The sequence below is a fragment of the Oncorhynchus clarkii genome, chromosome 2 (assembly GCF_045791955.1).
Source record: "Oncorhynchus clarkii lewisi isolate Uvic-CL-2024 chromosome 2, UVic_Ocla_1.0, whole genome shotgun sequence".
Classification (NCBI taxonomy): domain Eukaryota; kingdom Metazoa; phylum Chordata; class Actinopteri; order Salmoniformes; family Salmonidae; genus Oncorhynchus; species Oncorhynchus clarkii.
This window is the reverse complement of record NC_092148.1, coordinates 58,660,848-58,684,535: the sequence shown is the minus strand read 5'-3', so window position 1 is coordinate 58,684,535 and position 23,688 is coordinate 58,660,848. Positions and strand designations below refer to the sequence as shown.

General features: G+C 41.9%; 1 protein-coding gene and 1 pseudogene across 2 annotated transcripts; both read left to right on the top strand.

The window, feature by feature from the left end:
• Positions 1-23,688, top strand: part of LOC139377763 (uncharacterized) — an 84,675-nt pseudogene that overhangs the window by 30,099 nt on the left and 30,888 nt on the right.
• On the top strand, positions 39-17,549 carry LOC139370651 (SUMO-activating enzyme subunit 2-like). 2 transcript variants are annotated; one of them, XR_011627159.1, is made up of 18 exons: positions 39-236; positions 2,346-2,429; positions 2,940-3,010; positions 3,142-3,206; positions 3,990-4,090; positions 4,229-4,350; positions 4,518-4,585; positions 4,682-4,803; positions 4,959-5,058; positions 5,242-5,390; positions 5,555-5,648; positions 5,813-5,925; positions 10,803-10,958; positions 11,408-11,504; positions 13,828-13,933; positions 14,013-14,149; positions 14,362-14,981; positions 15,045-15,661. XR_011627159.1 is itself a non-coding variant. In XM_071110254.1 (17 exons), exons 1-17 carry the CDS (start codon positions 90-92, stop codon positions 14,559-14,561), a joined length of 1,932 nt encoding a protein of 643 aa, XP_070966355.1. In that variant the 5' UTR covers positions 39-89; the 3' UTR covers positions 14,562-17,549. The 2 variants fall into 2 exon arrangements, 1 of the variants encoding a protein (XP_070966355.1); XM_071110254.1 differs by having other exon boundaries at positions 14,362-17,549.

The following is a 23,688-nucleotide window of genomic DNA, read 5'->3' as shown; positions in this document are numbered from 1 at the left end:
TAAAGTTGGTTGCCAACCGCCATATAAAATCCACAAAAGAAGAAGCTACTATCTCGTCCTCTACAGTTTCTATCTTAAAGTGGTCAACAATGGTAACGTTACAACTAGTGGGGTCTCTCCGAAAAGAGCTCGCTGACTCCTTATCCACTTGCCGGGTGCTGGTGGTCGGAGCTGGAGGAATTGGCTGTGAGCTCTTGAAAAATGTTGTTCTCACCGGTTTCAAAAATATAGAAGTGGTAAGTCGTGCAGGGGGCGGACACTTGCCGGGGTGATATAAAAGGCCTAGCTAGCTAAATTTAGCTAATCTGAAAATAATTATATTCGAACATGTCTATATTTAAGTGGTGACGTTTTCTTTAGATATAGTCATGAATGCACATAACTACCTAGTTAACAGTTGTCACTTCATCTTAATTGTAAATTGCGCGCCATGTTCTGACGCTGTGGTCTGTAACGTTAGACAAAACTAAGGAGTCCCATCTTTCACGGTGTTGTGCCGAAAATCTCCCCTTCGTGTTCTTCATTGCTGCGATTTGCTTGCAAATTGAGATTTCTGCTCTTCAATCCGTTGTCAGTTTAGCCTAAATTTCACTGTTCTTAGAAGAAAGCATTTTTGTCTGCTGTTTTCGGTTTGGCTATTTGTTTCAATATGGCGCCCTGGGGCAAACCCCCCTCGGTGCCCGGTTCCGCCCCGGTAAAATGCCACCCATGTCGCCCGTACCTAAATTCAGTCTGGAGTGGCAGAGTGCCCTCGGGGCGTTCCTAAATTCAGTCTGGAGTGGCAGAGTGCCCTCGGGGCGTTCCTAAATTCAGTCTGGAGTGGCAGAGTGCCCTCGGGGCGTTCCTAAATTCAGTCTGGAGTGGCAGAGTGCCCTCGGGGCGTTCCTAAATGCAAACTGGAGTGGCATAGTGCCCTTGGGGCGTTTGTAAATTCCGAGCGTTACGCTCTCTTAGCGTTCAGAGCGCACACTGGACTCTGGCCTCGGAGTAGGTTTGATCTGGGTGTTTTGGCTGAGTGTGCCAGAGCGCAGAATAACTGATTAATTTATCAACACAAAACATCCGTTGAATATGACCGGTGACAATAAACGTCAGCAACAATGTTAAATGAAATTGTTTTCAACAGCACAGTTAATCACTAACGACCTAGATAACATGAAAACAGCCTAACCAGCTCTGCTAGGGCAAATCAAAATGTATTTTTAACGTCCTGAATACAACAGATGTAGCGTGAAACGCTTACTTACAAGCACTTAACCAACAATGTAGTTCAAGAAATAGAGTTAAGAACATATTTAAATAAAGTTTTAAAAAATTAAAACAAAAAGCAACACAATAAAATGACATAAAAAATAACAAGGCTATATGCAGGGGGTACCCATACCGAGTCTAGGTGCGGGAGTACAGGTTATTTGAGTTAATTTGCACATTTAGGTAGGGGTAAAGTTACTACGCATAGATAATCAGCAGTGAGTAGCAGCAGTGTAAAAACAGCCTTTTGATTAATTCTTCAGCAGTCTTATAGCTTTGGAGTAGAAGCTGTTAAGGAGCCTTTTGGACCGAGACTTGGCGCTCCAGTACAGTTTTCCGTGCAGTAGCAGAGAGAACAGTCTACGATTTGGGTGACTGGAGTCTGACAATTTTGTAATTTTCTTCCTCTGTAAAAATGGTCAGAGTGAAGTGTTCTCTTAATTGTGCCTGGAAGCAGTTGTCTAGCTAACTTGAGACAGTTAGCTTGGGTGCTTGACTAGTTGTGAGGCCAGAACACCCAGATCAACCCTCTCAGAAGAGAGCGCTCTGATGTCTGAGTAGAGCGTCAGAGAGTATTTACGAATGCACCTTTAGAGCCGGTGCGAGATATGGGTCTGAAAATGTACCTCAATGCAGGGATGGATTATACCACTGCACTCCAAATGTTATCTTTATCGACACTGCTCCATCGAAGATTGAGATACTGTTGCTTTTTCCTGGAAAACTGCCCTTTTCGTCCTCATACTAGCTGGCAGTAGCCACAACGGCCATTATGGAATGTCATGTCGCGTTGAACAACAAATGAGCTGGTTGGCCTACACTGCCATTCCAAAATGTGTAGCTCAGTGTAAATAAGCTTAGCTGCAGGGTTGGTCAGTCATTGATCTTGCTTTGTACTCTACCCCTCAGGTGTTTTATAATGTGCATTTCTGTTAGGTAGCTAGATACATTGCTGCTTGTAGCAAATTCTTTCATACATTCACACTTTTAGTGAACCTGACAAAATGTAAATTTTTTTTGTTGTTGCAGCTATTAGTAATTGTCTTGTTAACTTGGATTTGGATTTTAATTGGCTGTATCTGTGTTCCTTATAGATTGATCTGGACATTATTGATGTGAGCAACCTGAACAGACAGTTCCTGTTCCAGAAGAAACATGTGGGAAAGTCCAAGGCTCAGGTAGGGGACCCAATGTTTCTTTTCACAAACATGCATCACTGCTTGATCCTTTTGGTCCATTCTCACTTTTGCTGTAGGCTATGTAGCTATACAACCAAAATACTATGTCAGGGGTAGGCAACTAGATTCAACCGCAGGCTGATTTAAAAAAATAAAAAATAAATTAAAAAAAATCCCCCCAGAGCCGATAGTCACGATGCCGGAACATAAATATAACAATTTGCACATTGCAAATTACCACAATTTAAGGCCCCAAATAGATTGTATTTGAACATTTCATTCCTTGATTACATTGAGACACAATCACCTCTTTTTATTTGTGGGAATACTTGGGAGCAGATTTCCTAAATCAAAATAGTTTTAAGCTGAACAACTGGTGATTTCTAGGCTTTTTGACCCAAAGCTACGTTTATTTTTATCTATTATCTATTTTTTATTTTGTTACTAAAAACTCTTGGGGGCTGCCTGTTGCCAACTCCTGCTATAAATGAACTTGTGGCTGTCTTGCAGGTGGCCAAAGAGAGTGTGCTGCAATTCTGTCCTACTGCCAATATCACGGCCTATCATGACAGCATCATGAAGTAAGTCAACTAGCTACTGTAGTTATGTGCATGATTGTTCATTGTGCATATGATATTATATTGTGTGTGTTTGTCACCATGAGTTGCCGATGGGAAAACTGAGATGTCCTTGGTCTGTTTGTACTTCCCAGTCCAGATTACAATGTGGAATTCTTCAGGAACTTCATGCTTGTAATGAATGCCTTGGACAATCGAGGTATAGTGGAATCTCAATGCCTTCCTAATGAAACCCTCAATACCGATCCCTAGTCAATTTGTCTGTTTGTAGAGTATATTTGGTATCTTTTCCCAATTATTATGGTCCTTGTCTTACCGCCAGCCAATGTTCCCTCTAAGCTGCGTGCAGTAGCCCGAGACTGCCGTTCAGCTCCCGTGGACTGCCACACAGAAGAAATATAAGCCCATGGAGAGAAGCACGAGATTGAACTTCACACAACTTTCTAGAGTTTTCCCTGTTAACACTCAACGTTTCCCATTACTCTGGCAATTGTGATTGACTCAGTGCAATATTAGCCCCTTTCAATGCGACATACTGAAACAAAACAAACTATGCAAGACTAAGTATCCAAGAGATTTTGTTGTATGCAGAACGCATCGGAGTAGGATTCTATTGAATTGATACGCACTACTCAGACCGTACTCTACACAGACCGGTGCGGCATAACCAATCAGAGCTGCAGTAGGCCTATATGCAAATAGATCAATGCGATATATGGATCTGGGGCATTTACTTTGAACTGAACTATGTTGACAGCATGAGCGGTCCTGAGTAGATGCGCTTGTTTTGAGGTCAAAGCAAGAGCTGCATGTAGCCACGTGTGCACATTTTGTTCATTTTTTGCTAGTGAGTTATTAGTCCAGTTATAGATAATTTGTAGTCAGCAATAGGGGAGTGATTGCTTCCTACAAGAGCATTAAACATGTTTTTAAAAACATTTTGTGGAACATTGCTGCCAGCTGAATCTTTTCTTCCTTGCAGTGGCTCGTAACCATGTGAACAGGATGTGTCTTGCAGCTGACATTCCCCTTATTGAGAGTGGCACAGCTGGCTACCTTGGGCAGGTGACCGTTATTAAGAAGGTAAGAAACAATTTGATTGTGAATCACGTGTGTAGTTGTCAACTACAACCTGTGAGTACCATTCATCCAATTGTTAATGTTGAGCACCAATGTAACACATAACAACCACCTCCCTCTTCTTGTTTTTACACACTACAGGGTCTTACTGAGTGCTATGAGTGCCAGCCCAAACCCACACAGAAAACATTCCCTGGCTGCACCATTCGCAACACCCCATCTGAGCCCATACATTGCATTGTGTGGGCCAAGTACCTTTTCAAGTAAGTCTAGTAAAAGTGCTTGTTTCTCTCTCGTAGTAAACAATTGCGAAGTAGATGATTTTTCATTTTACCCAATGATGGGATTCCTGGCGTAGATCTGTTATTGCGATCAGGTTGGTTGAGCTGTCGTCCATGGTATTGACAATCCAGTTCTATCTCCACCTCAGCCAGCTTTTTGGAGAGGAAGATGCAGATCAAGAGGTGTCCCCTGACACAGCTGACCCAGAGCTTTCATGTGAGTATAACAAACTCCATGAGACTAAGTCGTGTGTACTCTGGGCTTCATTGGGATAATAATATATGCCATTGGATATTTGTTGCCTATTCCCAGGGAACCCTGCAGACACTGAAGCCCGAGCCACAGCATCTGACCAGGATGGAGACATCAAACGTGTGTCCACTAAGGACTGGGCACGTTCCACTGGCTACGACCCAGTCAAACTCTTCAATAAGGTACTGTAGGCTTAATGGTGAGCAAGCATTTACTAGAGGACTGCTTGAATGTGGTCACATGTCTTGTTGTCAAGCAGCTTATTACCCTAAGCTATGGGTATTAAAATGTATAGAAATAGCTACTAGTCCAGGACTATATTTGTGTGGTCCTCCAGCTTTTTAAAGATGACATCCAGTACCTCCTGACCATGGACAAGCTGTGGAAGAAGAGGAAAGCCCCACTGCCTCTGGATTGGCTTGAGCATCAGAAACTTAGTAAGATATTAGCATCCTATATTATATTGCTCCAATTTGAATTTTTTTTTTTTTTTTTTTTCAAAGAAATTTAATTAGAAAATCTTCTAATACAAATTGAATTTGAATATTTTCTGATTAATTTTCTGGTCTTGTTATAGAAGCTTTGAGGTTTAGGTTTGATTCTCTCTGGTTGTGTGATAGCGTGTCCCCAGGGGGTGACTGGGACGGGATTGAAGGACCAGCAGGTGTTGGGTGTGGCAGGCTACTGCCAGCTCTTCTCCCGCAGCGTGGAAACCCTGCACTTCATGCTGGTTGACAAAGGGGATGGAGCAGAGCTTGTGTGGGACAAGGTGAGGACACACAGGGGATGGGTAACTGTGCAGGGTCTAAACTGGAACACAATATATTATCAAGGTACAACAGAACGGTGAAGATGATGCGCTCATAGTTTAAGCTTAAAGTTGCATTGCAAGTTCTTTGGCAGTCCATTTGATTGTCTTCCTCTTGTTGCTAGGATGACCCTCCAGCGATGGACTTTGTGACAGCAGCCGCCAACCTGCGCATGTATATTTTCAGCATGAATATGAAGAGCCGTTTTGACATCAAGTGTGGGTATTTTGAGTTAAAGCTGTCTAATTTTTTTTATTATTATTTTTTACAAATGCATGTTATTTTGATGTATTATAAATAAGTGATTTTACTTTTGATAAAAATTTAGCAAGGTCTGTTTCCTAGTAAGCTGTTTTGGCGTGTTGTAAATTGTTCCTTGCAGCCATGGCAGGGAACATCATCCCGGCGATTGCCACGACCAATGCAGTCATTGCTGGCCTCATAGTGCTAGAGGCACTGAAGATTATTTCAGGAGATGTGGAGCAGTGTCACACGGTGAGAAATCAGGAGTGATCCTTTCTGCTAAGGGTGGTTCTAAGCCTTCAAACTTTTTGTCATATTAACTAGGAACCAAACAGGACGAACCTGAACTTGTCCAATACAAACTCTTGTTTTCGTTGCATACCATTTTCCATTTGGATCTAACCGCTTCCGTTGCTAAACGTTTTGCTATGGTGTGCAACTAATGAATACACCCCAGGGGAAGTTTGACAGTAGGAATGGGGAACTATTTTCAAAACTCATATAATTTTAAGTACACAACACAGCATTTATTTCAAAATACATTTGGTGACGGAACGGTTTTGTTGTAGCCCTCTTACCTGCCTGTCATTTTGTATCATTCCCTGTAATAGTAGCTGTGATGGTTGCAGTGTAACTGGGCCCCTAAAGTCAAGGGCGCAGCAGGCCAGTCAACTTCTTCCACACCGATCTCGCCAAACCATTTCTGTATGAACCTCGCTTTGTGCACGGGCAATTTCATGAAACAGGATAGGGCCTTCCCCAAAGTGTTGCCACAAAGTTGGAATCACAGAATTGTCTAGAATGTAATTGAATGCAGTAGCGTTAAGATTTCCCTTCGCTGGAACTAAGGGGCCTAGCCCGAAACAGCCCCAGACCATTATTCCTCCTCCACCAAACTTTACAGTTGGCAATATGCATTCGGGCAGGTGCCGTTCTCCTGACATCCACCAAACACAGAATTGTCTGTTGGACTGCCGGATGGCCGAGTGTGATCCACCACTCCCAGAGGATGCGTTTCCACTGCTCCAGAGTCCAATGGCGGTGAACTTTACACCAATCCAGCCGACGCTTGGCATTGATCATTCGTCTTGTTACTATTTTTATAATTTAACTGCATTGTTTGAAAGAGATCGTAAGCAAGCATTTCACTGTAAATTCTACACCTGTTGTATTTGGCGCATGTGACCATAACTTTTGATTTGAGTTATGTAGCATATAGGCATGGCCTATGCCAATGTGCACAAACAATGCCGGCAAGTTAATCTCTCTAAAGAGCCACAAATAAATGTGATTATTCTGGATCCTGCTTTGACATGCTGCACATAAAAATATCCATAATGCGTTCCCTGAACATGTTAGTTGAAATATCTAACTTTTGCCAGGTCTTACTTGGTACCGGGAAAAAGTAAGTCTAGAGCTCTCCTGCTTAGTTACTTTGCTTCAAAGTATTGGCATTTTATACCCGTTTCACGGAATTAAGGAATTTATTAGACTTTTTGGTTGTAGGCTAATGTTATAGCATAATACCTCAGAGCGAGCTATTGAGTGTGTAGACTTTTGGTCCAGCTCTACTCTAGCACACTGCTCAACGGGACGTTGTTAATCTGACTCCTATGTGGCCTAGCTCTCCAGATGGAGAGTAACAGTGCTGTATATTTGACTTTAAGGCATTTTTTTCAGTGGTATCATTATGATATTGAGTGTCATTATACTATACTTATACTGGCTCTGAATGAACTTTTTGACTTTGCAAACTGGAATCCACACATCCTGAGGCTGCATTCATTGTAGCTGGGGATTTTAACAAGGCTAATCTGAAAACAAGACTCCCTAAATTGTATCAGCATATCGATTGCGCAACCAGGGCTGGTAAAACCTTGGATCATTGCTATTCTAACTTCCGCGATGCATATAAGGCCCTCCCCCACCCTCCTTTCGGAAAAGCTGACCACGATACCATTTTGTTGCTCCCTGCCTACAGACAGAAGCTAAAACAAGAAGCTCCCACGCTGAGGTCTGTTCAACGCTGGTCCGACCAAGATGATTCCACACTCCAAGACTGCTTCCATCACGTGGACTGGGATATGTTTCGTATTGCGTCAAACAACAACATTGACGAATACGCTGATTCGGTGAGCGAGTTCATTAGAACGTGCGTTGAAGATCGTGGGAAGGTCGTTCCCATAGCAACGATTAAAACATTCCCAAACCAGAAACCGTGGATTGATGGCAGCATTTGCGTGAAACTGAAAGTGCGAACCACTGCTTTTAATCAGGGCAAGGTGACCGGAAACATGACCGAATACAAACCGTGTAACTATTCCCTCCAAGGCAATCAAACAAGTTAAGCGTCAGTATAGAGACAAAGTAGAATCGCAATTCAACGGCTCAGACACGAGGTATGTGGCAGGGTCTACAGTCAATCACGGATTACAAAAAGAAAACCGTCCCAGTCACGGACCAGGATGCCTTGCTCCCAGGCAGACTAAACTTTTTTTGCCCGCTTTGAGGACAATACAGTACCACTGACACGGCCCGCAACCAAAACATGCGGACTCTCCTTCACTGCAGCTGAGGTGAGTAAAACATTTAAACGTGTTAACCCTCGCAAGGCTGCAGGCCCAGACGGCATCCCCAGCCGCGCCCTCAGAGCATGCGCAGACCTGCTGGCTGGTGTGTTTACGGACATATTCAATCAATCCTTATCCCAGTCTGCTGTTCCCACATGCTTCAAGAGGGCCACCATTGCTCCTGTTCCCAAGAAAGCTAAGGTAAGTGAGCTAAACGACTACCGCCCCGTAGCACTCACTTCCGTCATCATGAAGTGCTTTGAGAGACTAGTCGAGGACCATATCACCTCCACCTTACCTGACACCCTAGACCCACTCCAATTTGCTTACCGCCCAAATAGGTCCACAGACGACGCAATCTCAACCACACTGCACACTGCCCTAACCCATCTGGACAAGAGGAATACCTATGTGAGAATGCTATTCATCAACTACAGCTCAGCATTTAACACCATAGTACCCTCCAAACTCGTCATCAAGCTCGAGACCCTGGGTCTCGACCCCGCCCTGTGCAACTGGGTACTGGACTTCCTGACGGGCCGCCCCCAGGTGGTGAGGGTAGGTAACATCTCCACCCCGCTGATCCTCAACACTGGGGCCCCACAAGGGTGCGTTCTGAGCCCTCCCCTGTACTCCCTGTTCACCCACGACTGCGTGGCCACGCACGCCTCCAACTCAATCATCAAGTTTGCGGACGACACAATAGTGGTATGCTTGATTACCAACAACGACGAGACGGCCTACAGGGAGGAGGTGAGGGCCCTCGGAGTGTGGTGTCAGGAAAATAACTTCACACTCGACGTCAACAAAACTAAGGAGATGATTGTGGACTTCAGGAAACAGCAGACCCCCCTATCCACATCGATGGAACGGTAGTGGAGAGGGTAGTAAGGTTTAAGTTCCTCGGCGTACACATCACAGAGAAACTGAATTGGTCCACTCACACAGACAGCATCGTGAAAAAGGCGCAGCAGCGCCTCTTCAACCTCAGGAGGCTGAAGAAATTTGGCTTGTCACCAAAAGCACTCACAAACTTCTACAGATGCACAATCGAGAGCATCCTGGCGGGCTGTATCACCGCCTGGTACGGCAACTGCTCCGCCCACAACCGTAAGGCTCTCCAGAGGGTAGTGAGGTCTGCACAACGCATCACCGGGGGCAAACTACCTGCCCTCCAGGACACCTACACCACCCGATGTCACAGGAAGGCCATAAAGATCATCAAGGACAACAACCACCCGAGCCACTGCCTGTTCACCTCGCTATCATCCAGAAGGCGAGGTCAGTACAGGTGCATCAAAGCTGGGACCGAGAGACTGAATAACAGTCTGATGGCCTTGAGATAGAAGCTGTTTAACAGCCACCACTAACATTGAGTGGCTGCTGCCAACACACTGACTCAACTCCAGCCACTTTAATAATGGGAATTGATGGGAATTGATGTAAAATATATCACTAGCCACTTTAAACAATGCTACTTAATATAATGTTTACATACCCTACATTATTTATCTCATATGTATACATATATACTGTACTCTATCATCTACTGAATCTTTATGTAATACATGTATCACTAGCCACTTTAAACTATGCCACTTTGTTTACATACTCATCTCATATGTATATACTGTACTCGATTCCATCTACTGCATCTTGCCTATGCTGCTCTGTACCATCACTCATTCATATATCTTTATGTACATATTCTTTATCCCTTTACACTTGTGTGTGTATAAGGTAGTAGTTTTGGAATTGTTAGCTAGGTTACTCGTTGGTTATTACTGCATTGTCGGAACTAGAAGCGCAAGCATTTCGCTACACTCGCATTAACATCTGCTAACCATGTGTATGTGACAAATAAAATTTAATTTTATTTACTAGGCTGGTTTTGGTGTTGAACCCAAAATTCTGAACACTTAGTTTGTGATCTAGCTAATGAAAGGGCTCCCGAGTGGCGCAGTGGTCTAAGACACTGCATCTCAGTGCTAGAGGTGTCACTACAGACCCTAGTTCGATTCCCTGCTCTATCACAACCAGCTGTGATTGGGAGTCGCATAGGGCGGCACACAATTGACCCAGTGTCGTTAGGGTTTGGCCAGGGTAGGCTGTCATTGTAAATAAGAATTTGTTCTTAACTGACTTGCCTAGTTAAATAAAGGTTATAAAAATGATTAGCCCATCGGGGTAACCTAAACAAATGCATGACTATGCTTTACCCATCTATAACCTAACCACTATGCTATATCAGTAAGCCTAAAATGGCACACCTGCCTGATAATATAAGCTATAGCCTTCTGATGAAAGTCAGCCCAAAAAAATACTACTTTTTGCCAATATGGGCTCATTTCTGGAGAGGAATATTGGCGTGTGTGTGGTGCGTGCAGACATCAAGTTGGTATTAATTTGCATTCCAAGTGCCATTAAAAATGTAGCGTCATTGAACCTGCAGATACCCTGTGGTTGTGAATAATTTAATGGCAACTTAGTGCTGTTTTAGTGTATAGCTAGTGTGATCTGAAACCTATTCCAATGTCCATTCCTGTATTGTCTTCCTAGATCTTCCTGAACAAGCAGCCCAACCCCAGGAAAAAGTTGCTGGTTCCGTGTGCTTTGGACCCACCCAGTGCCAACTGTTATGTGTGCGCCATCAAGCCAGAAGTCACAGTCAAACTGAATGTGCACAAAACTCTTGTGCTGGCCCTACAAGACAAGGTAATGCATGGCTTTCTGGCTCCTTTTTCATGTAACCATGCTTACAATCATACTGATAAAGCCAGATAAATGCACAGACTGATAGACATTTTTGACCAGGGAGGAAGAGATAAAGCCATGTAGATATTGACTAGTGGGTTGCATGTAAAATCTAAACAAAACAAATCTTGTTTCGTTGTTGCAAACATGACAGAGTGAAATGTGATCAGCATATATATATTTAACCTTTTTTTAATACTGTTATTTAACTAGGCAAGTCGGTTAAGAACAAATTCTTATTTTCAATGACGGCCTAAGAACAGTGGGTTAACTGCCTTGTTCAGGGGTAGAACAACATATTTTTACCTTGTCGACTTGCGACCTTTCGGTTACTAGTCCAACACGCTAACCACTAGGCTACCTGCCACCCCATAACCATGTGTTCAGCTAAAGACTTGTTTCTTTGTTAGATATTAAAGGAGAAGTTTGGGATGGTGGCGCCAGATGTGCAGATCGAGGATGGGAAAGGGACAATCCTTATCTCCTCTGAGGAGGGTGAAACAGAAGGTATGAGACAATCACAGAATATTATCAGACTGTCCCAAAGGAGACCAGTAGAGGACTGCATATTGCACTCAACAGTTAAGGGTTTGCATTTGAAATATTTGTACTGTTCGAATAATATCATGACATTCTTTCGGATAGTTTTTTGTAAAACAGCTTTTGTTTGCTGCGTGACTCGGGAGAGCTGCAGCAGAGTGGAGGAAGGGCAGGGGCCGGTATATGTGAGAGATGGGATGGATAGACAGAGAGTGAAAGTAGCCATAGTCATGCTAGTTTGACAAACTTGCTGCTATAGGTTATCATACCATACCATCTGGTAGTGCCTGTTTTACCTACAGTGGCAAGAAAAAGTATGTGAACCCTTTGGAATTACCTGGACTTTTGCATAAATTGGTCATAAAATATGATCTGATCTTTATCTAAGTCACAACAATAGACAAACGCAGTCTGCTTAAACTAACACTATACGTTTTCATGTCTTTATTGAACACACTGTGTAAACATTCACAGCTCAGGGTGGGGAAAGTATGTGAACCCTTGGTTTTAATAACTGGTTGACCCTACTTTGGCAGCAATATCCTCAAGCAAATGTTCTCTGTAGTTGTGGCTCAGACCTGCACAACGGGTCAGGAGGAATTTTTGACCAGTCCTCTTTACAAAACCGTTTCAGTTCAGCAAAATTCTTGGGATGTCTGGTGTGAAGCGCTCTCTTGAGGTCATGCCACAGCATCTCAATCGGGTTGAGGTCAGGACTCTGGGCCACTCCAGAAGGTGTATTTTCTTCTGTTGAAGCCATTCTGTTGTTGATTTACTTCTGTGTTTGGGTTGTTATCCTGTTACATCACCCAACTTCTGTTTAGCTTCAATTGGTGGACAGATAGCCTTCCATATTCTCCTGCGATATGTCTTGATAAACTTGGGAATTCATTTCTGTCAACGATAGCAAGGTGTCCAGGCCCTGAGGCAGCAAAGCAGCACCAAACCATGATGCTCCCTCCACCATACTTTACAGTTGGGATGTTGGTGTGCTGTGCCTTTTTTCTTCCACAGTGTTATGTGTTCCTGCCAAACAACTCAACTTTAGACAATTTGTGTTACTGTGGACTGATGAACATCAAGGCTTTTAGAGATACTTTTGTAACCCTTTCCAGCTTTATGCAAGTCAGCGATTCTTAATCTTGAATCTTCTGAGATCTCTTTTGTTCAAGGCATGGTTCACATCATGCAATGCTTCATGTGAATAGCAAACTCATAATTTTGTGAGTTTTTATAGGGCAAGGCAGCTCTAACCAATATCTCCAATCTGGTCTCAATGATTGTACTCCAGGTTAGCTGACTCCTGATTCCAATTAGCTTTTAGAGAAGTTATTAGCCTAAGGTTCACATACTTTTTTCCAACCTACAATGTGAATGTTTAAATATACTATTCAGTATAGATTAGAAAAATATAATGATTTGTGTGATTTAGTTTAAGCAGACTGTTTGTCTGTCATTTTGATGAAGATCAGATCAAATTTTGTTACCAATTTATGCAGAAATCCAGATAATTCCAAAGCGTTCACATACTTTTTCTTGACACTATGTCAAATCGACAAAGTATCTAGCTAGCAAGGCTAATTGAGGCACTCTCTGAACTGCTTACTCCTCCAAGAGGGAGGCAAGCTTACATGAGAGGAGATTCTTAGCTCTACTCCCTTAAAGCATTAACACAATCAAGAACCGATTCTTACCAGTTTTCACAGCCTATATGTGTCTTAAAATAGGTGAGTGATATGATCTTTAGAGCCTAAACAGACTGAACAACAAGGAGACAGGTTAAATAGTTTTTAAGCCTTGAAACAATTGAGACATGGATTGTGTATGTGTGCCATTCAGAGGGTGAATGGGCAAGACAAAATATTTAAGTTCCTTTTGAACAGGGTATGGTAGTAGGTGCAAGGCTGGCGCACTGGTTTGTTTCAAGAAATGCAACACTGCTGGGTTTTTCAAGCTCAATAGTTTCCCGTGTGTATCAAGAATGGTCAACCACCCAAAGGACATCCAGCCAACTTGACAACTGTGGGAAGTATTGGGAGTCAACATGCCAGCATCCCTGTGGAAAGTTTTCCACACCTTGTAGAGGGTTATTGCAGCAGACCACACCGGGTTGCACTTCTTCTATCAGCTAAAAACAGTGGGCACACGATCACCAACATGAATACTCTTGCAAATAATCCGATACTAACGTCTGTTGGGATATTTGATTAACTGTGCCCACCCCTAAACAGTATACTCTCTTATTATCATCAGTATACAAATATTTTCATGCACCATTCTCTTCTCATAGCAAACAACTGCAAGTTCCTGTCTGACTTTGCGATTCGAAATGGCAGCCGTCTGCAAGTGGATGACTTTCTGCAGGATTACACACTCCTGGTTAATGTGATTCACTGGTAAGAGAAGGATGTATTTCTCTGTGTGCTGTATTCGCCTTTGTATTTCCCTAATGTAAATGTGTTTCTGCTGAAAAAGTGAAAACTTGGAGAAGGATGTGGAATTTGAGGTGGTGGGTGATGCACCTGACAAGGCCCCAACCAGGTCACAAAAAGAGGGAAAGAACATTGCCAATGGCAACAAAGATTCTTCAGAACCGTCCACCTCTTCCGAAGGTGAGCAAAACTGACATTGTCTACAGAAATGAACTATTTTAGACTACATCTGATAATTCAAATCCTGGTCATAAGTAATCAGTCCGGTCCTTAAACCATTTGTTTATAGTGCTGAGAATGAGGCAATGTTTCTTCTGTAGTTGAATGTAAACTCTAAAGGGGTACAGGTAAATCTGACTTTGTTTTCCTCTTGCTTTCCTTTCACCTCTTAGCTCCTGCTGAACAGAATGACATTCTGCTAGTTGATTCAGACGAGGAGGCGCCGTCCTCCAGCACTATGGCTGTCAGCATGGAGTCAGGAGGCCACAAGAGGAAGCTCCATGATGCTGAGACAGGCGAGGCCTCAGCTAAGCGCCAACACCTGAGTCAACCCTCAGCTGATGATGATAATGACATCATTGCGCTGGACTAGCATGTCTCTCAACCCCCACCCCCCCTGTTAGAAGAAGGGAACTATTTTCATGCGCCATTCCTCTTACCAAACATTTGTAAATAATAATGTACAAAACTTACGTTTTCTGGTTATTTGGGGTCAACAGAGGACATGTTTACAGTGGAAATTTTGATACATTGCATCTATTTGTGATAAAATATTTAAGATTTTTTTTAAAAATAATAATGTATTTGTTTTGTCACAAGTCGGGTGTGTTATTTTGGGGAGATTGAAAGAAACATTTTAAAAGGTGCTACAGCTAGAATTTCTCCCCTATATGGAAGCAGGTGAATTGCAACTGCAATAGGCATTCAAAGCAAATCTCCCCCTCCCATTCATCCCATTTCCCTGTAGAATTAGTAACGTGCTTTTTTATTTTTTTCACCTTTATTTAACCAGGTAGGCTAGTTGAGGACAAGTTCTCATTTACAACTGCAACCTGGCCAAGATAAAGCAAAGCAGTTTGACACATACAACAACAGTTACACATGGAATCAACAAACATACAAGTCTATACACAGTGTGTGCAAATAAGGGAGGTAAGGCAATAAATAGGCCATGTTGGCAAAGTAATTACAATATAGCAATTAAACACTGGAGTGATAGATGTGCAAATAGAGATACGATATGAGTCTCCAGCATTTTTTTTCCCCCCTTTTTTTTTTTTTTCTTTTTCTTTCAGTTCTATAGTTCTATTAAAAAAATATATTTTGGGATGGTACAATGCTTCCCAACACTATTCTGTTTTCTCACAAACTGAAATTGAGCGAACCAAGTAGAATTTTTGCAACTAGGAAAAGTGATTTCTACATTGGCCAATTGACCCATCCTAGATAACACAGCCAAAGTCAAATTAGCTTTCCCATTCTGACAACAGATACTGCTCTGGTGGGAGAAATCAATAGGCGAATATCACTGCCAATCACAACACTGGCAAGTAAGTAATATTGGGAAACACTATCATTCCACTATTACTGCAGATAGTTAGTCGGAAGTTTACATACACTTAGGTTGGAGTCATTAAAACTTGTTTTTCAACCACTCCACAAATGTCTTATTAATAAAATATAGTTTTGGCATGTCGGTTAGGACATTACTTTGTGCATGACACAAGTTGTTTTCCAACAATTGTTTACAGACATTTCACTTATAATTCACTGTATCACAATTCCAGTGGGTCAGAAGTTTACATACACTAAGTTGACTGTGCCTTTAAACAGCTTGGAAAATTCCAGAAAATTATGTCATGGCTTTAGAAGCTTCTGATAGGCTAATTGACATAATTTCAGTCAGTTGGATGTGTACCTGTAGATGTATTTCAAGGCCTACCTTCAAACTCAGTGCCTCTGCTTGACAACATGGCAAAATCCAAAGAAATCAGCCAATACCTCAGAAGAATAATTGTAGACCTCCACAAGTCTGGTTCATCCTTGGGAGCAATTTCCAAAATGCCTGAAGGTACCACCGTCATCTGTACAAACAATAGTACGCAAGTATAAACACCATGGGACCACGCAGCCGTCATACCGCTCAGGAGGGAGATCCGTCCTGTCTCCTAGCGATGAATGTACTTGGTGCGAAAAGTGCAAATCAATCCTAGAACAACAGCAAAGGACCTTGTGAAGATATTGGCGGAAACAGGTACAAGAGTATCTATATCCACAGAAAAACGAGACCTATATTGATATACTTGAAAGGCCGCTCAGCAAGGAAGAATGCCACTGCTCCAAAACCGCCATAAAAGAGCCAGACAACGGTTTGCAACTGCACATGGGGACAAAGATCGTACTTTTTGGAGAAATGTCCTGGTCTGATGAAACAAAAATAGAACTGTTCGGCCATATTGGCCATCGTTATGTTTCGAGGAAAAAGGGGGAGGCTTGCAAGCCGAAGAACACCATCCCAACCGTGAAGCACGGGGGTGGCAGCATCATGTTGTGGGGGTGCTTTGCTACAAGAGGGACTGGTGCACTTCACAAAATAGAGAGCATCATGGGGTAGGAAAATTATGTGGATATATTGAAGCAACATCTCAAGACATCAGTCAGGAAGTTAAAGCTTGGTTGCAAATGGGTCTTCCAAATGGACCATGACCCCAAGCATACTTCCAAAGTTGTTGCAAAATGGCATAAGAACAACAAAGTCAAGGTATTGGAGTTGCCATCACAAAGCCCTGACCTCAATCCTATAGAAAATTTGTGGGCAGAACTGAAAAATGTTGTGCGAGCAAGGACGCCTCCAAACCTGACTCAGTTACACCAGCTCTGTCAGGAGGAATGGGCCAAAATTCACTTTATTGTGGAAGGCTGCCCAAAACATTTGACCCAAGTTAAACAATTTAAAGGCAATGAGTTTAATAATTGATAATTGAGTTTATGTAAACTTCTGACCCACTGGGAATGTGATGAAATAAATAAAAGCTGAAATAAATAATTCTCTCTTCTATTATTCTGACATTTCACATTCTTCAAATAAAGTGGTAATCCTAACTGACCTAAAACAGGGAATTTGTACTAGGATTAAATGTCAGGAATGGTGAAAAACTGAGTTTAAATGTATTTGGCTAAGGTGTATGTAAACTTCCGACTTCAACTGTATATTTTGGACATTTTCTGAAATTACAATGCTAACATTTTTTCACCCTAAATCCTGTGTAGCACCTTTAATACCAAATGTTTTCAGGGTATTTCCTCCAGATCATTGTAAAAAAATATATATAATCAAACCCAATTATTTCTTTGGGTCTAGCATTGACTCAATTTTCTTTGTAATTGTTGACCATTGACCACTTGCAAGGTGAGTTGCTTTGTCACAGCTGGCTAAAAAATGTATTGTATTGGTGTTTGTTACTTTATTTATACATTCCATTTTTCATGTGGTTTATAGTTTGATCCATCATAGCTGGGCCTTGACCTCCCTTTGGACCAAGTAGGTAACGACAGAATAAACGCTTACAGATCTAATGACCCAAAACTTGTTTTCTTAAGCTTTAGCATGCACAGTATTACTAGCATACATAATATATCAGAATTGCGCTGCCTGTGTCAACCACTGATGGCCAGTACAGTGTACAATTGTGGCCAAAAGTTTTGAGAATGACACAAATATTAATTTTCAAAGTCTGCTGCCTCAGTTTGTATGATGGCAATTTGCATATACTCCAGAATGTTATGAAGAGTGATCAGATGAATTGCAATTAATTGCAAAGTCTCTCATTGCCATGCAAATGAACTGAACCCCCCCCCCAAAAAAAAAAATTCCACTGCATTTCAGCCCTGCCACAAAAGGACCAGCTGACATCATGTCAGTGATTCTCTCGTTAACACAGGTGTGAGGGTTGACGAGGACAAGGCTGGAGATCACTCTATCATGCTAATTCAGTTCGAATAACAGACTGGAAGCTTCAAAAGTAGGGTGGTCCTTGGAATCATTGTTCTTCCTCTGTCAACCAAGGTTACCTGCAAGGAAACACGTGCCATCATCATTGCTTTGCACAAAAAGGGCTTCACAGGAAAGGATATTGCTGCCAGTAAGATTGCACCTAAATCAACCATTTATCGGATCATCAAGAACTTCAAGGAGAGCGGTTCAATGGTTGTGAAGAAGGCTTCAGGGAGCCCAAGAAAGTCCAGCAAGTGCCAGAACTGTCTCCTAAAGTTGATTCTACTGTGGGATCGGGGCACCACAAGTGCAGAGCTTGCTCAGGATTGGCAGCAGGCAAGTGTGAGTATATCTGCATGCACAGTGAGGCAAGGACTTTTGGAGGATGGCCTGGTGTCAAGAAGGGCAGCAAAGAAGCCACTTCTCTCCAGGAAAAACATCAGGGACAAACTGATATTCTGCAAAAGGTACAGGGAATGGACTGCTGAGGACTAGGGTAAAGTCATTTTCTCTGATGAATCCTTTTTCCGATTGTTTGGGGCATTCGGAAAAAAGCTTGTCCGGAGAAGACAAGGTGAGCGCACCCATCAGTCCTGTGTCATGCCAGCAGTAAAGCATCTCGAGACCATTTATGTGTGGGGTTGCTTCTCAGCCAAGGGAGTGGGCTCACTCACAATTCCTAAGAACACAGCCATGAATAAAGAATGGTACCAACACATCCTCCGAGAGCAACTTCTCCCAGCCATCCAGGAATAGTTTGGTGATGAACAATGCCTTTTCCAGCATGATGGAGCACCTTATCTAAAAAAGACACTGAAGCAGCAAACTTTGTGGGAATTAATATTTGTGTCATTCTCAAAACTTTTGGCCACGACTGTACATACAGTGCCTTAAAGTATTCATACCCTTGACTTATTCCACAATTTTGTTGTATTACAGCCTGAATTCAAAATGGATTAAATATACTTTTTTTCTCACCCGTTTACACACAATGTCCCACAATGACAAAGTGAAAACATGTTTTTAGAAATTTGTGCAGATTTATTGAAAATGAAATAGATTTATGTCAAAACTGTAACTTGTCCACATTCACTGTCTTGCTTTATTTGATCCCATATTTTACAAGGTAAGTTGACTGAGAACACATCATTTACATTAACGGCCTGGGGAATTGTTACAGGCGAGAGGGGGGTGAATGAACCAATTGGAAGCTGGGAATGATTAGGTGGCCATGGTGGTATGAGGGCCAGATTGGGAATTTAGTTAGGACACAATGGGATATTTAGTGGCAACAGAGTCAAGACACCTATTTAACATCCCATTCAAAAGACCGTACCCTAACCGGGAAAAATCCCCAGAGTGGTTTCCTTCCTCTCCGGCAACTGAGTTAGGAAGGACGCCTGTACCTTTGTAGTGACTGGGTGTATTGATACACCCTCCAAAGTGTAATCAATAAGTTCACCATTCTCAAAGGGATATTTTTTTATTGTCTGCTTTTATTTATTTTTACCCATCAATGGGTGATTCATTTTAATTTTTTTTGAGCATTGGAAAACCTCCTTCTTTGTGGTTGAATCTGTGTTTGAAATTCACTGAGGGACCATACATATTATTGTATGTGTTGGGTACAGAGATGAAGTAGTCGATCAGAAATCATGTTAAACACTAATATTGCACACAATGTCCATGCAACTTATTCTGTGACTAGGCAACATTTTAGTCCTGAACTTATTTAGGCTTGCCATAACAAAGGGGATGAATAGCGAGTGACTCAAAATATTTCAGCTTTTTATTTTTATATAGATAGATATTTTTTTAAACAATAAATACATAATTCCACTTTGTGCAGGCCAGTGACAAAAAAAATCTTAGATGAATCCATTTTAAATTCAGTGGGACAAAATGTGTAAAAGGTCAGTGGGTGTGAATACTTTCAGAAAGTATATGTTTGGAACTTCCGTACTTTGCAGTTGTTTTTACTGGATACAACACGTGTTACTGTGAAGCCCTTTCATTGCTTGGTTTTGGTTTGACAATAAGTGATGTCTTGTTTTTGCCACAGTTCTTCATAAATGGTTCAGATGGAGAAAACACCTCATTATATAACATTTACAACTGGATACTTTTACAGCCATGATTTCCAGAACAGCAAGATAGTATTTTGTGTTTTCCACTTCCAGCGTGGTGTCCCAGGACTCAAGGAAAAACTTTTTTTCCAGGGCGAATATTTTGTAATTGAAGGTGTGTGGGTGAGTGTGTAGGGATTAAAGTCCAAAAGAGTAATCACAGTCCTGTCAGTGACACTCCTAAATGGAGTACAAAATTGCAAAGCCATTAGCAAGTTTACAATAATGCCATTCCTAAGGAGCTTTAGCTAAACATATTCTCAGTCAAGTACTAGTACAACATTTGCATAACATTTGCAAGACCTCTGTTAGTCAAAATAACCTCATCCAATTATTTACATTAAACCAGAAAATAACACTTGGGCTGTTTGTAAAGATGCATTTGTGTGCTCAACCACAATTGGAAACTACTATTTTTATTATAGACACAAAGCACTGTACATTTTACCATACAGTTGAAGATGGAAGTTTACATACACCTTAGCCAAATACATTTAAACTCAGTTTTTCACAATTCCTGACATTTAATCCTAATAAAAATGTCCTGTCTTAGGTCAGTTAGGATCACCACTTTATTGGAAGAATGTGAAATATCAGAATAATGATTTATTTCAGCTTTTATTTCTTTCATCACTTTCCCAGTGGGTCAGAAGTTTACATAAACTCAATTAGTGTTTGGTAGCATTGTCTTTAAATTGTTTAACTTGGGTCAAATGTTTTAGGCAGCCTTCCACAAGCTTCCCACAATAAATTGGGGGAATTTTGGCCCATTCCTCCTGACAGAGCTGGTGTGACTGAGTCAGGTTTGTAGGCCTCCTTGCACGCACACTTTTTTTCAGTTCTGCCCACACATTTTCTATAGGATTGAGGTCAGGGCTTTCTTATGGCCACTCCAATACCTTGACTTTGTTGTTCTTATGCCATTTTGCCACAACTTTGGAAGTATGCTTGGGGTCATTGTCCATTTGGAAGACCCATTTGCAACCAAGCTTTAACTTGAGACGTTGCTTCAATATATCCACATAATTTTCCTTGCTCATGATGCCATCTATTTTGTGAAGTGTACCAGTCCCTCCTGCAGCAAAGCACCCCCACAACATGATGCTGCCACCCCTGTGCTTCACGGTTGGGATGGTGTTCTTCAGCTTGCAAGCATCCCCTTTTTCCTCAAAACATAATGATGGTTTTTGTTTCATCAGACCAGAGGACATTTCTCAAAAGTACCATCTTTGACCCAATGTGCAGTTGCAAACCGTAGTCTGGCTTTTTTATGGTGGTTTTGGAGCAGTGGCTTCTCCCTTGCTGAGCGGACTTTTCAGGTTATGTCGATATAGGACTCGTTTTACTGTGGATATAGATACTTTTGTACCCATTTCCTCCAGCATCTTCACAAGGTCCTTTGCTGCTGTTCTGGGATTGATTTGCACTTTTCGCACCAAAGTACTTTCATCTCTAGGAGACAGAATGCGTCTCCTTCTTGAGCGGTATGATGGCTGCGTGGTCCCATGGTATTTATACTTGCGTACTATTGTTTGTACAGATGAATGTGGTACCTTCAGGCGTTTGGAAATTGCTCCCAAGGATGAACCAGACTTGTAGAGGTCTACAATTTTTTTTCTGAGGTCTTGGCTGATTTCTGTTGATTTTCTCATGATGTCAAGCAAAGAGGCACTGAGTTTGAAGGTAGGTCTTGAAATACATCCACAGGTACACCTCCAGTTGACTCAAATTATGTTAATTAGCCTATCAGAAGCTTCTAATGCCATGACATAATTTTCTGGAATTTTCCAAGCTGTTTAAAGGCACAGTCAATTTCGTGTATGTAAACGTCTGACCCACTGGAATTGTGGTACAGTGAATTATAAGTGAAATCATCTGTAAACCATTTTTGGAAAAATTACTTTTGTCATGCACAAAGTAGATGTCCTAACTCACTTGCCAAAACTATAGTTTGTTAACAAGAAATTTGTGGAGTGGTTGATAAACGAGTATTATTGACTTCAACCTAAGTGTTTGTAAACTTCCGACTTCAACTCTATGTGCTGCATCTATTGTAGCGCATGAAACTGTCAGATGTATTGTGCTGTTATACGCTTTGCAAGTCCCGCCTAATTTCTGGATCATGTCCAATACTGTTTTATTTGGGATTCTCGATTCTCGATTGCGCCGGTTTTGGTAAAAAAGCTAAAGGGGATCGGGATGAAGAAATGTAACCACTCAAATTCATAGAGAGAGCTATGGATGCAAAGACTGATCATCCATGATATTAAAATGTACGTTTTGAGGCTATATAGTGTTTGTTTACATTTACTTTGTTTACAGACATTAGCTATATTTTGGGTTCTGATGAGGTATGACAATTGAACTAAGTTCACCATGAGGCATTTATAGGTTATATTCTTCAATGATCAATGGGTACATATTTATAAGTCCAAACATTGATATGGCAACTACAGATGGCCCCTTTCAGATATACAGTTCTTTCAGAAGGTATTCAGACCCGTTGACCTTTTCCACATTTGTTATGTTACAGCCTTATTCTAAATTCCCCTCATCAATCTACACACAATACCCCATAATGACAAAGTAATAACAGTTTTTTAGAAATGTTTGCTAATTTAAAAATTAAAAAAAATAAAATCTAGTATTCAGACCCTTTACTCAGTAATTTGCTGCAGCACCTTTGGCAGCGATTACAGCATCAAGTCTTCTTGGGTATGACGCTACAAGCTCGGCACACCTGTATTTTATTTGGAGAGTTTCTCCCATTCTTCTCTGCAAATCCTCTCAAGTTCTGCCAGGTTGGAAGTTAACGTTGCTGCACAGCTATTTTCAGCTCTCCAGAGATGTTTAGATCGGGTTGAAGTCCGGGCTCTGGCTGGGCCACTCAAGAACATTCGGAGACTTGTCCCGAAGCCACTCCTGCGTTGTCTTGGCTGTGTGCTTAGGGTCGTTGTCCTGTTGTAAGGTGAACCTGCTCCCCAGTCTGAGGTCCTGAGCGCTCTGGAGCAGGTTATCATCAAGGATCTCTCAGTACTTTGCTCTGTTCATCTTTGCCTTGATCTTAACTAGTCTCCCAGTCCGTGCTGCTGAAAAACATCCCCAGAGCTTGATGCAACCACCACCATGCTTCACCGTAGGGATGGTGCCAGGTGTCCTCCAGATGTGACGCTTTGCATTCAGGCTAAAGAGTTCAATCTTGGTTTCATCAGATCAGAGAATCTTGCTTCTCATGGTCTGAGAGTCTTTTGGTGCCTTTTGGCAAACTCCAAGTGGGCTGTCATGTGTCTTTTACTGAGGAGTGGCTTCTGTCTGGTCACTCTACCATAAAGGCCTGATTGGTGGAGTGCTGCAGAGATTGTTGTCCTTTTGTAAGATTCTCCCATCTCCACAGAGGAACTCTGGAGCTCAGTCAGAGTGATCATCATGTTCTTGGTCACCTCCCTGACCAAGGCCCTTCTCCCCCAATTGCTCAGTTTGGCTAGGCGGCTAGCTCTAGGAAGAGTCTTGGTGGTTCCAAACATTTTCCATTTAAGAATGATGGAGGCCACTGTGTTCTTGGGTACCTTCAATGCTGCAGAAATGTTTTGGTACCCTTT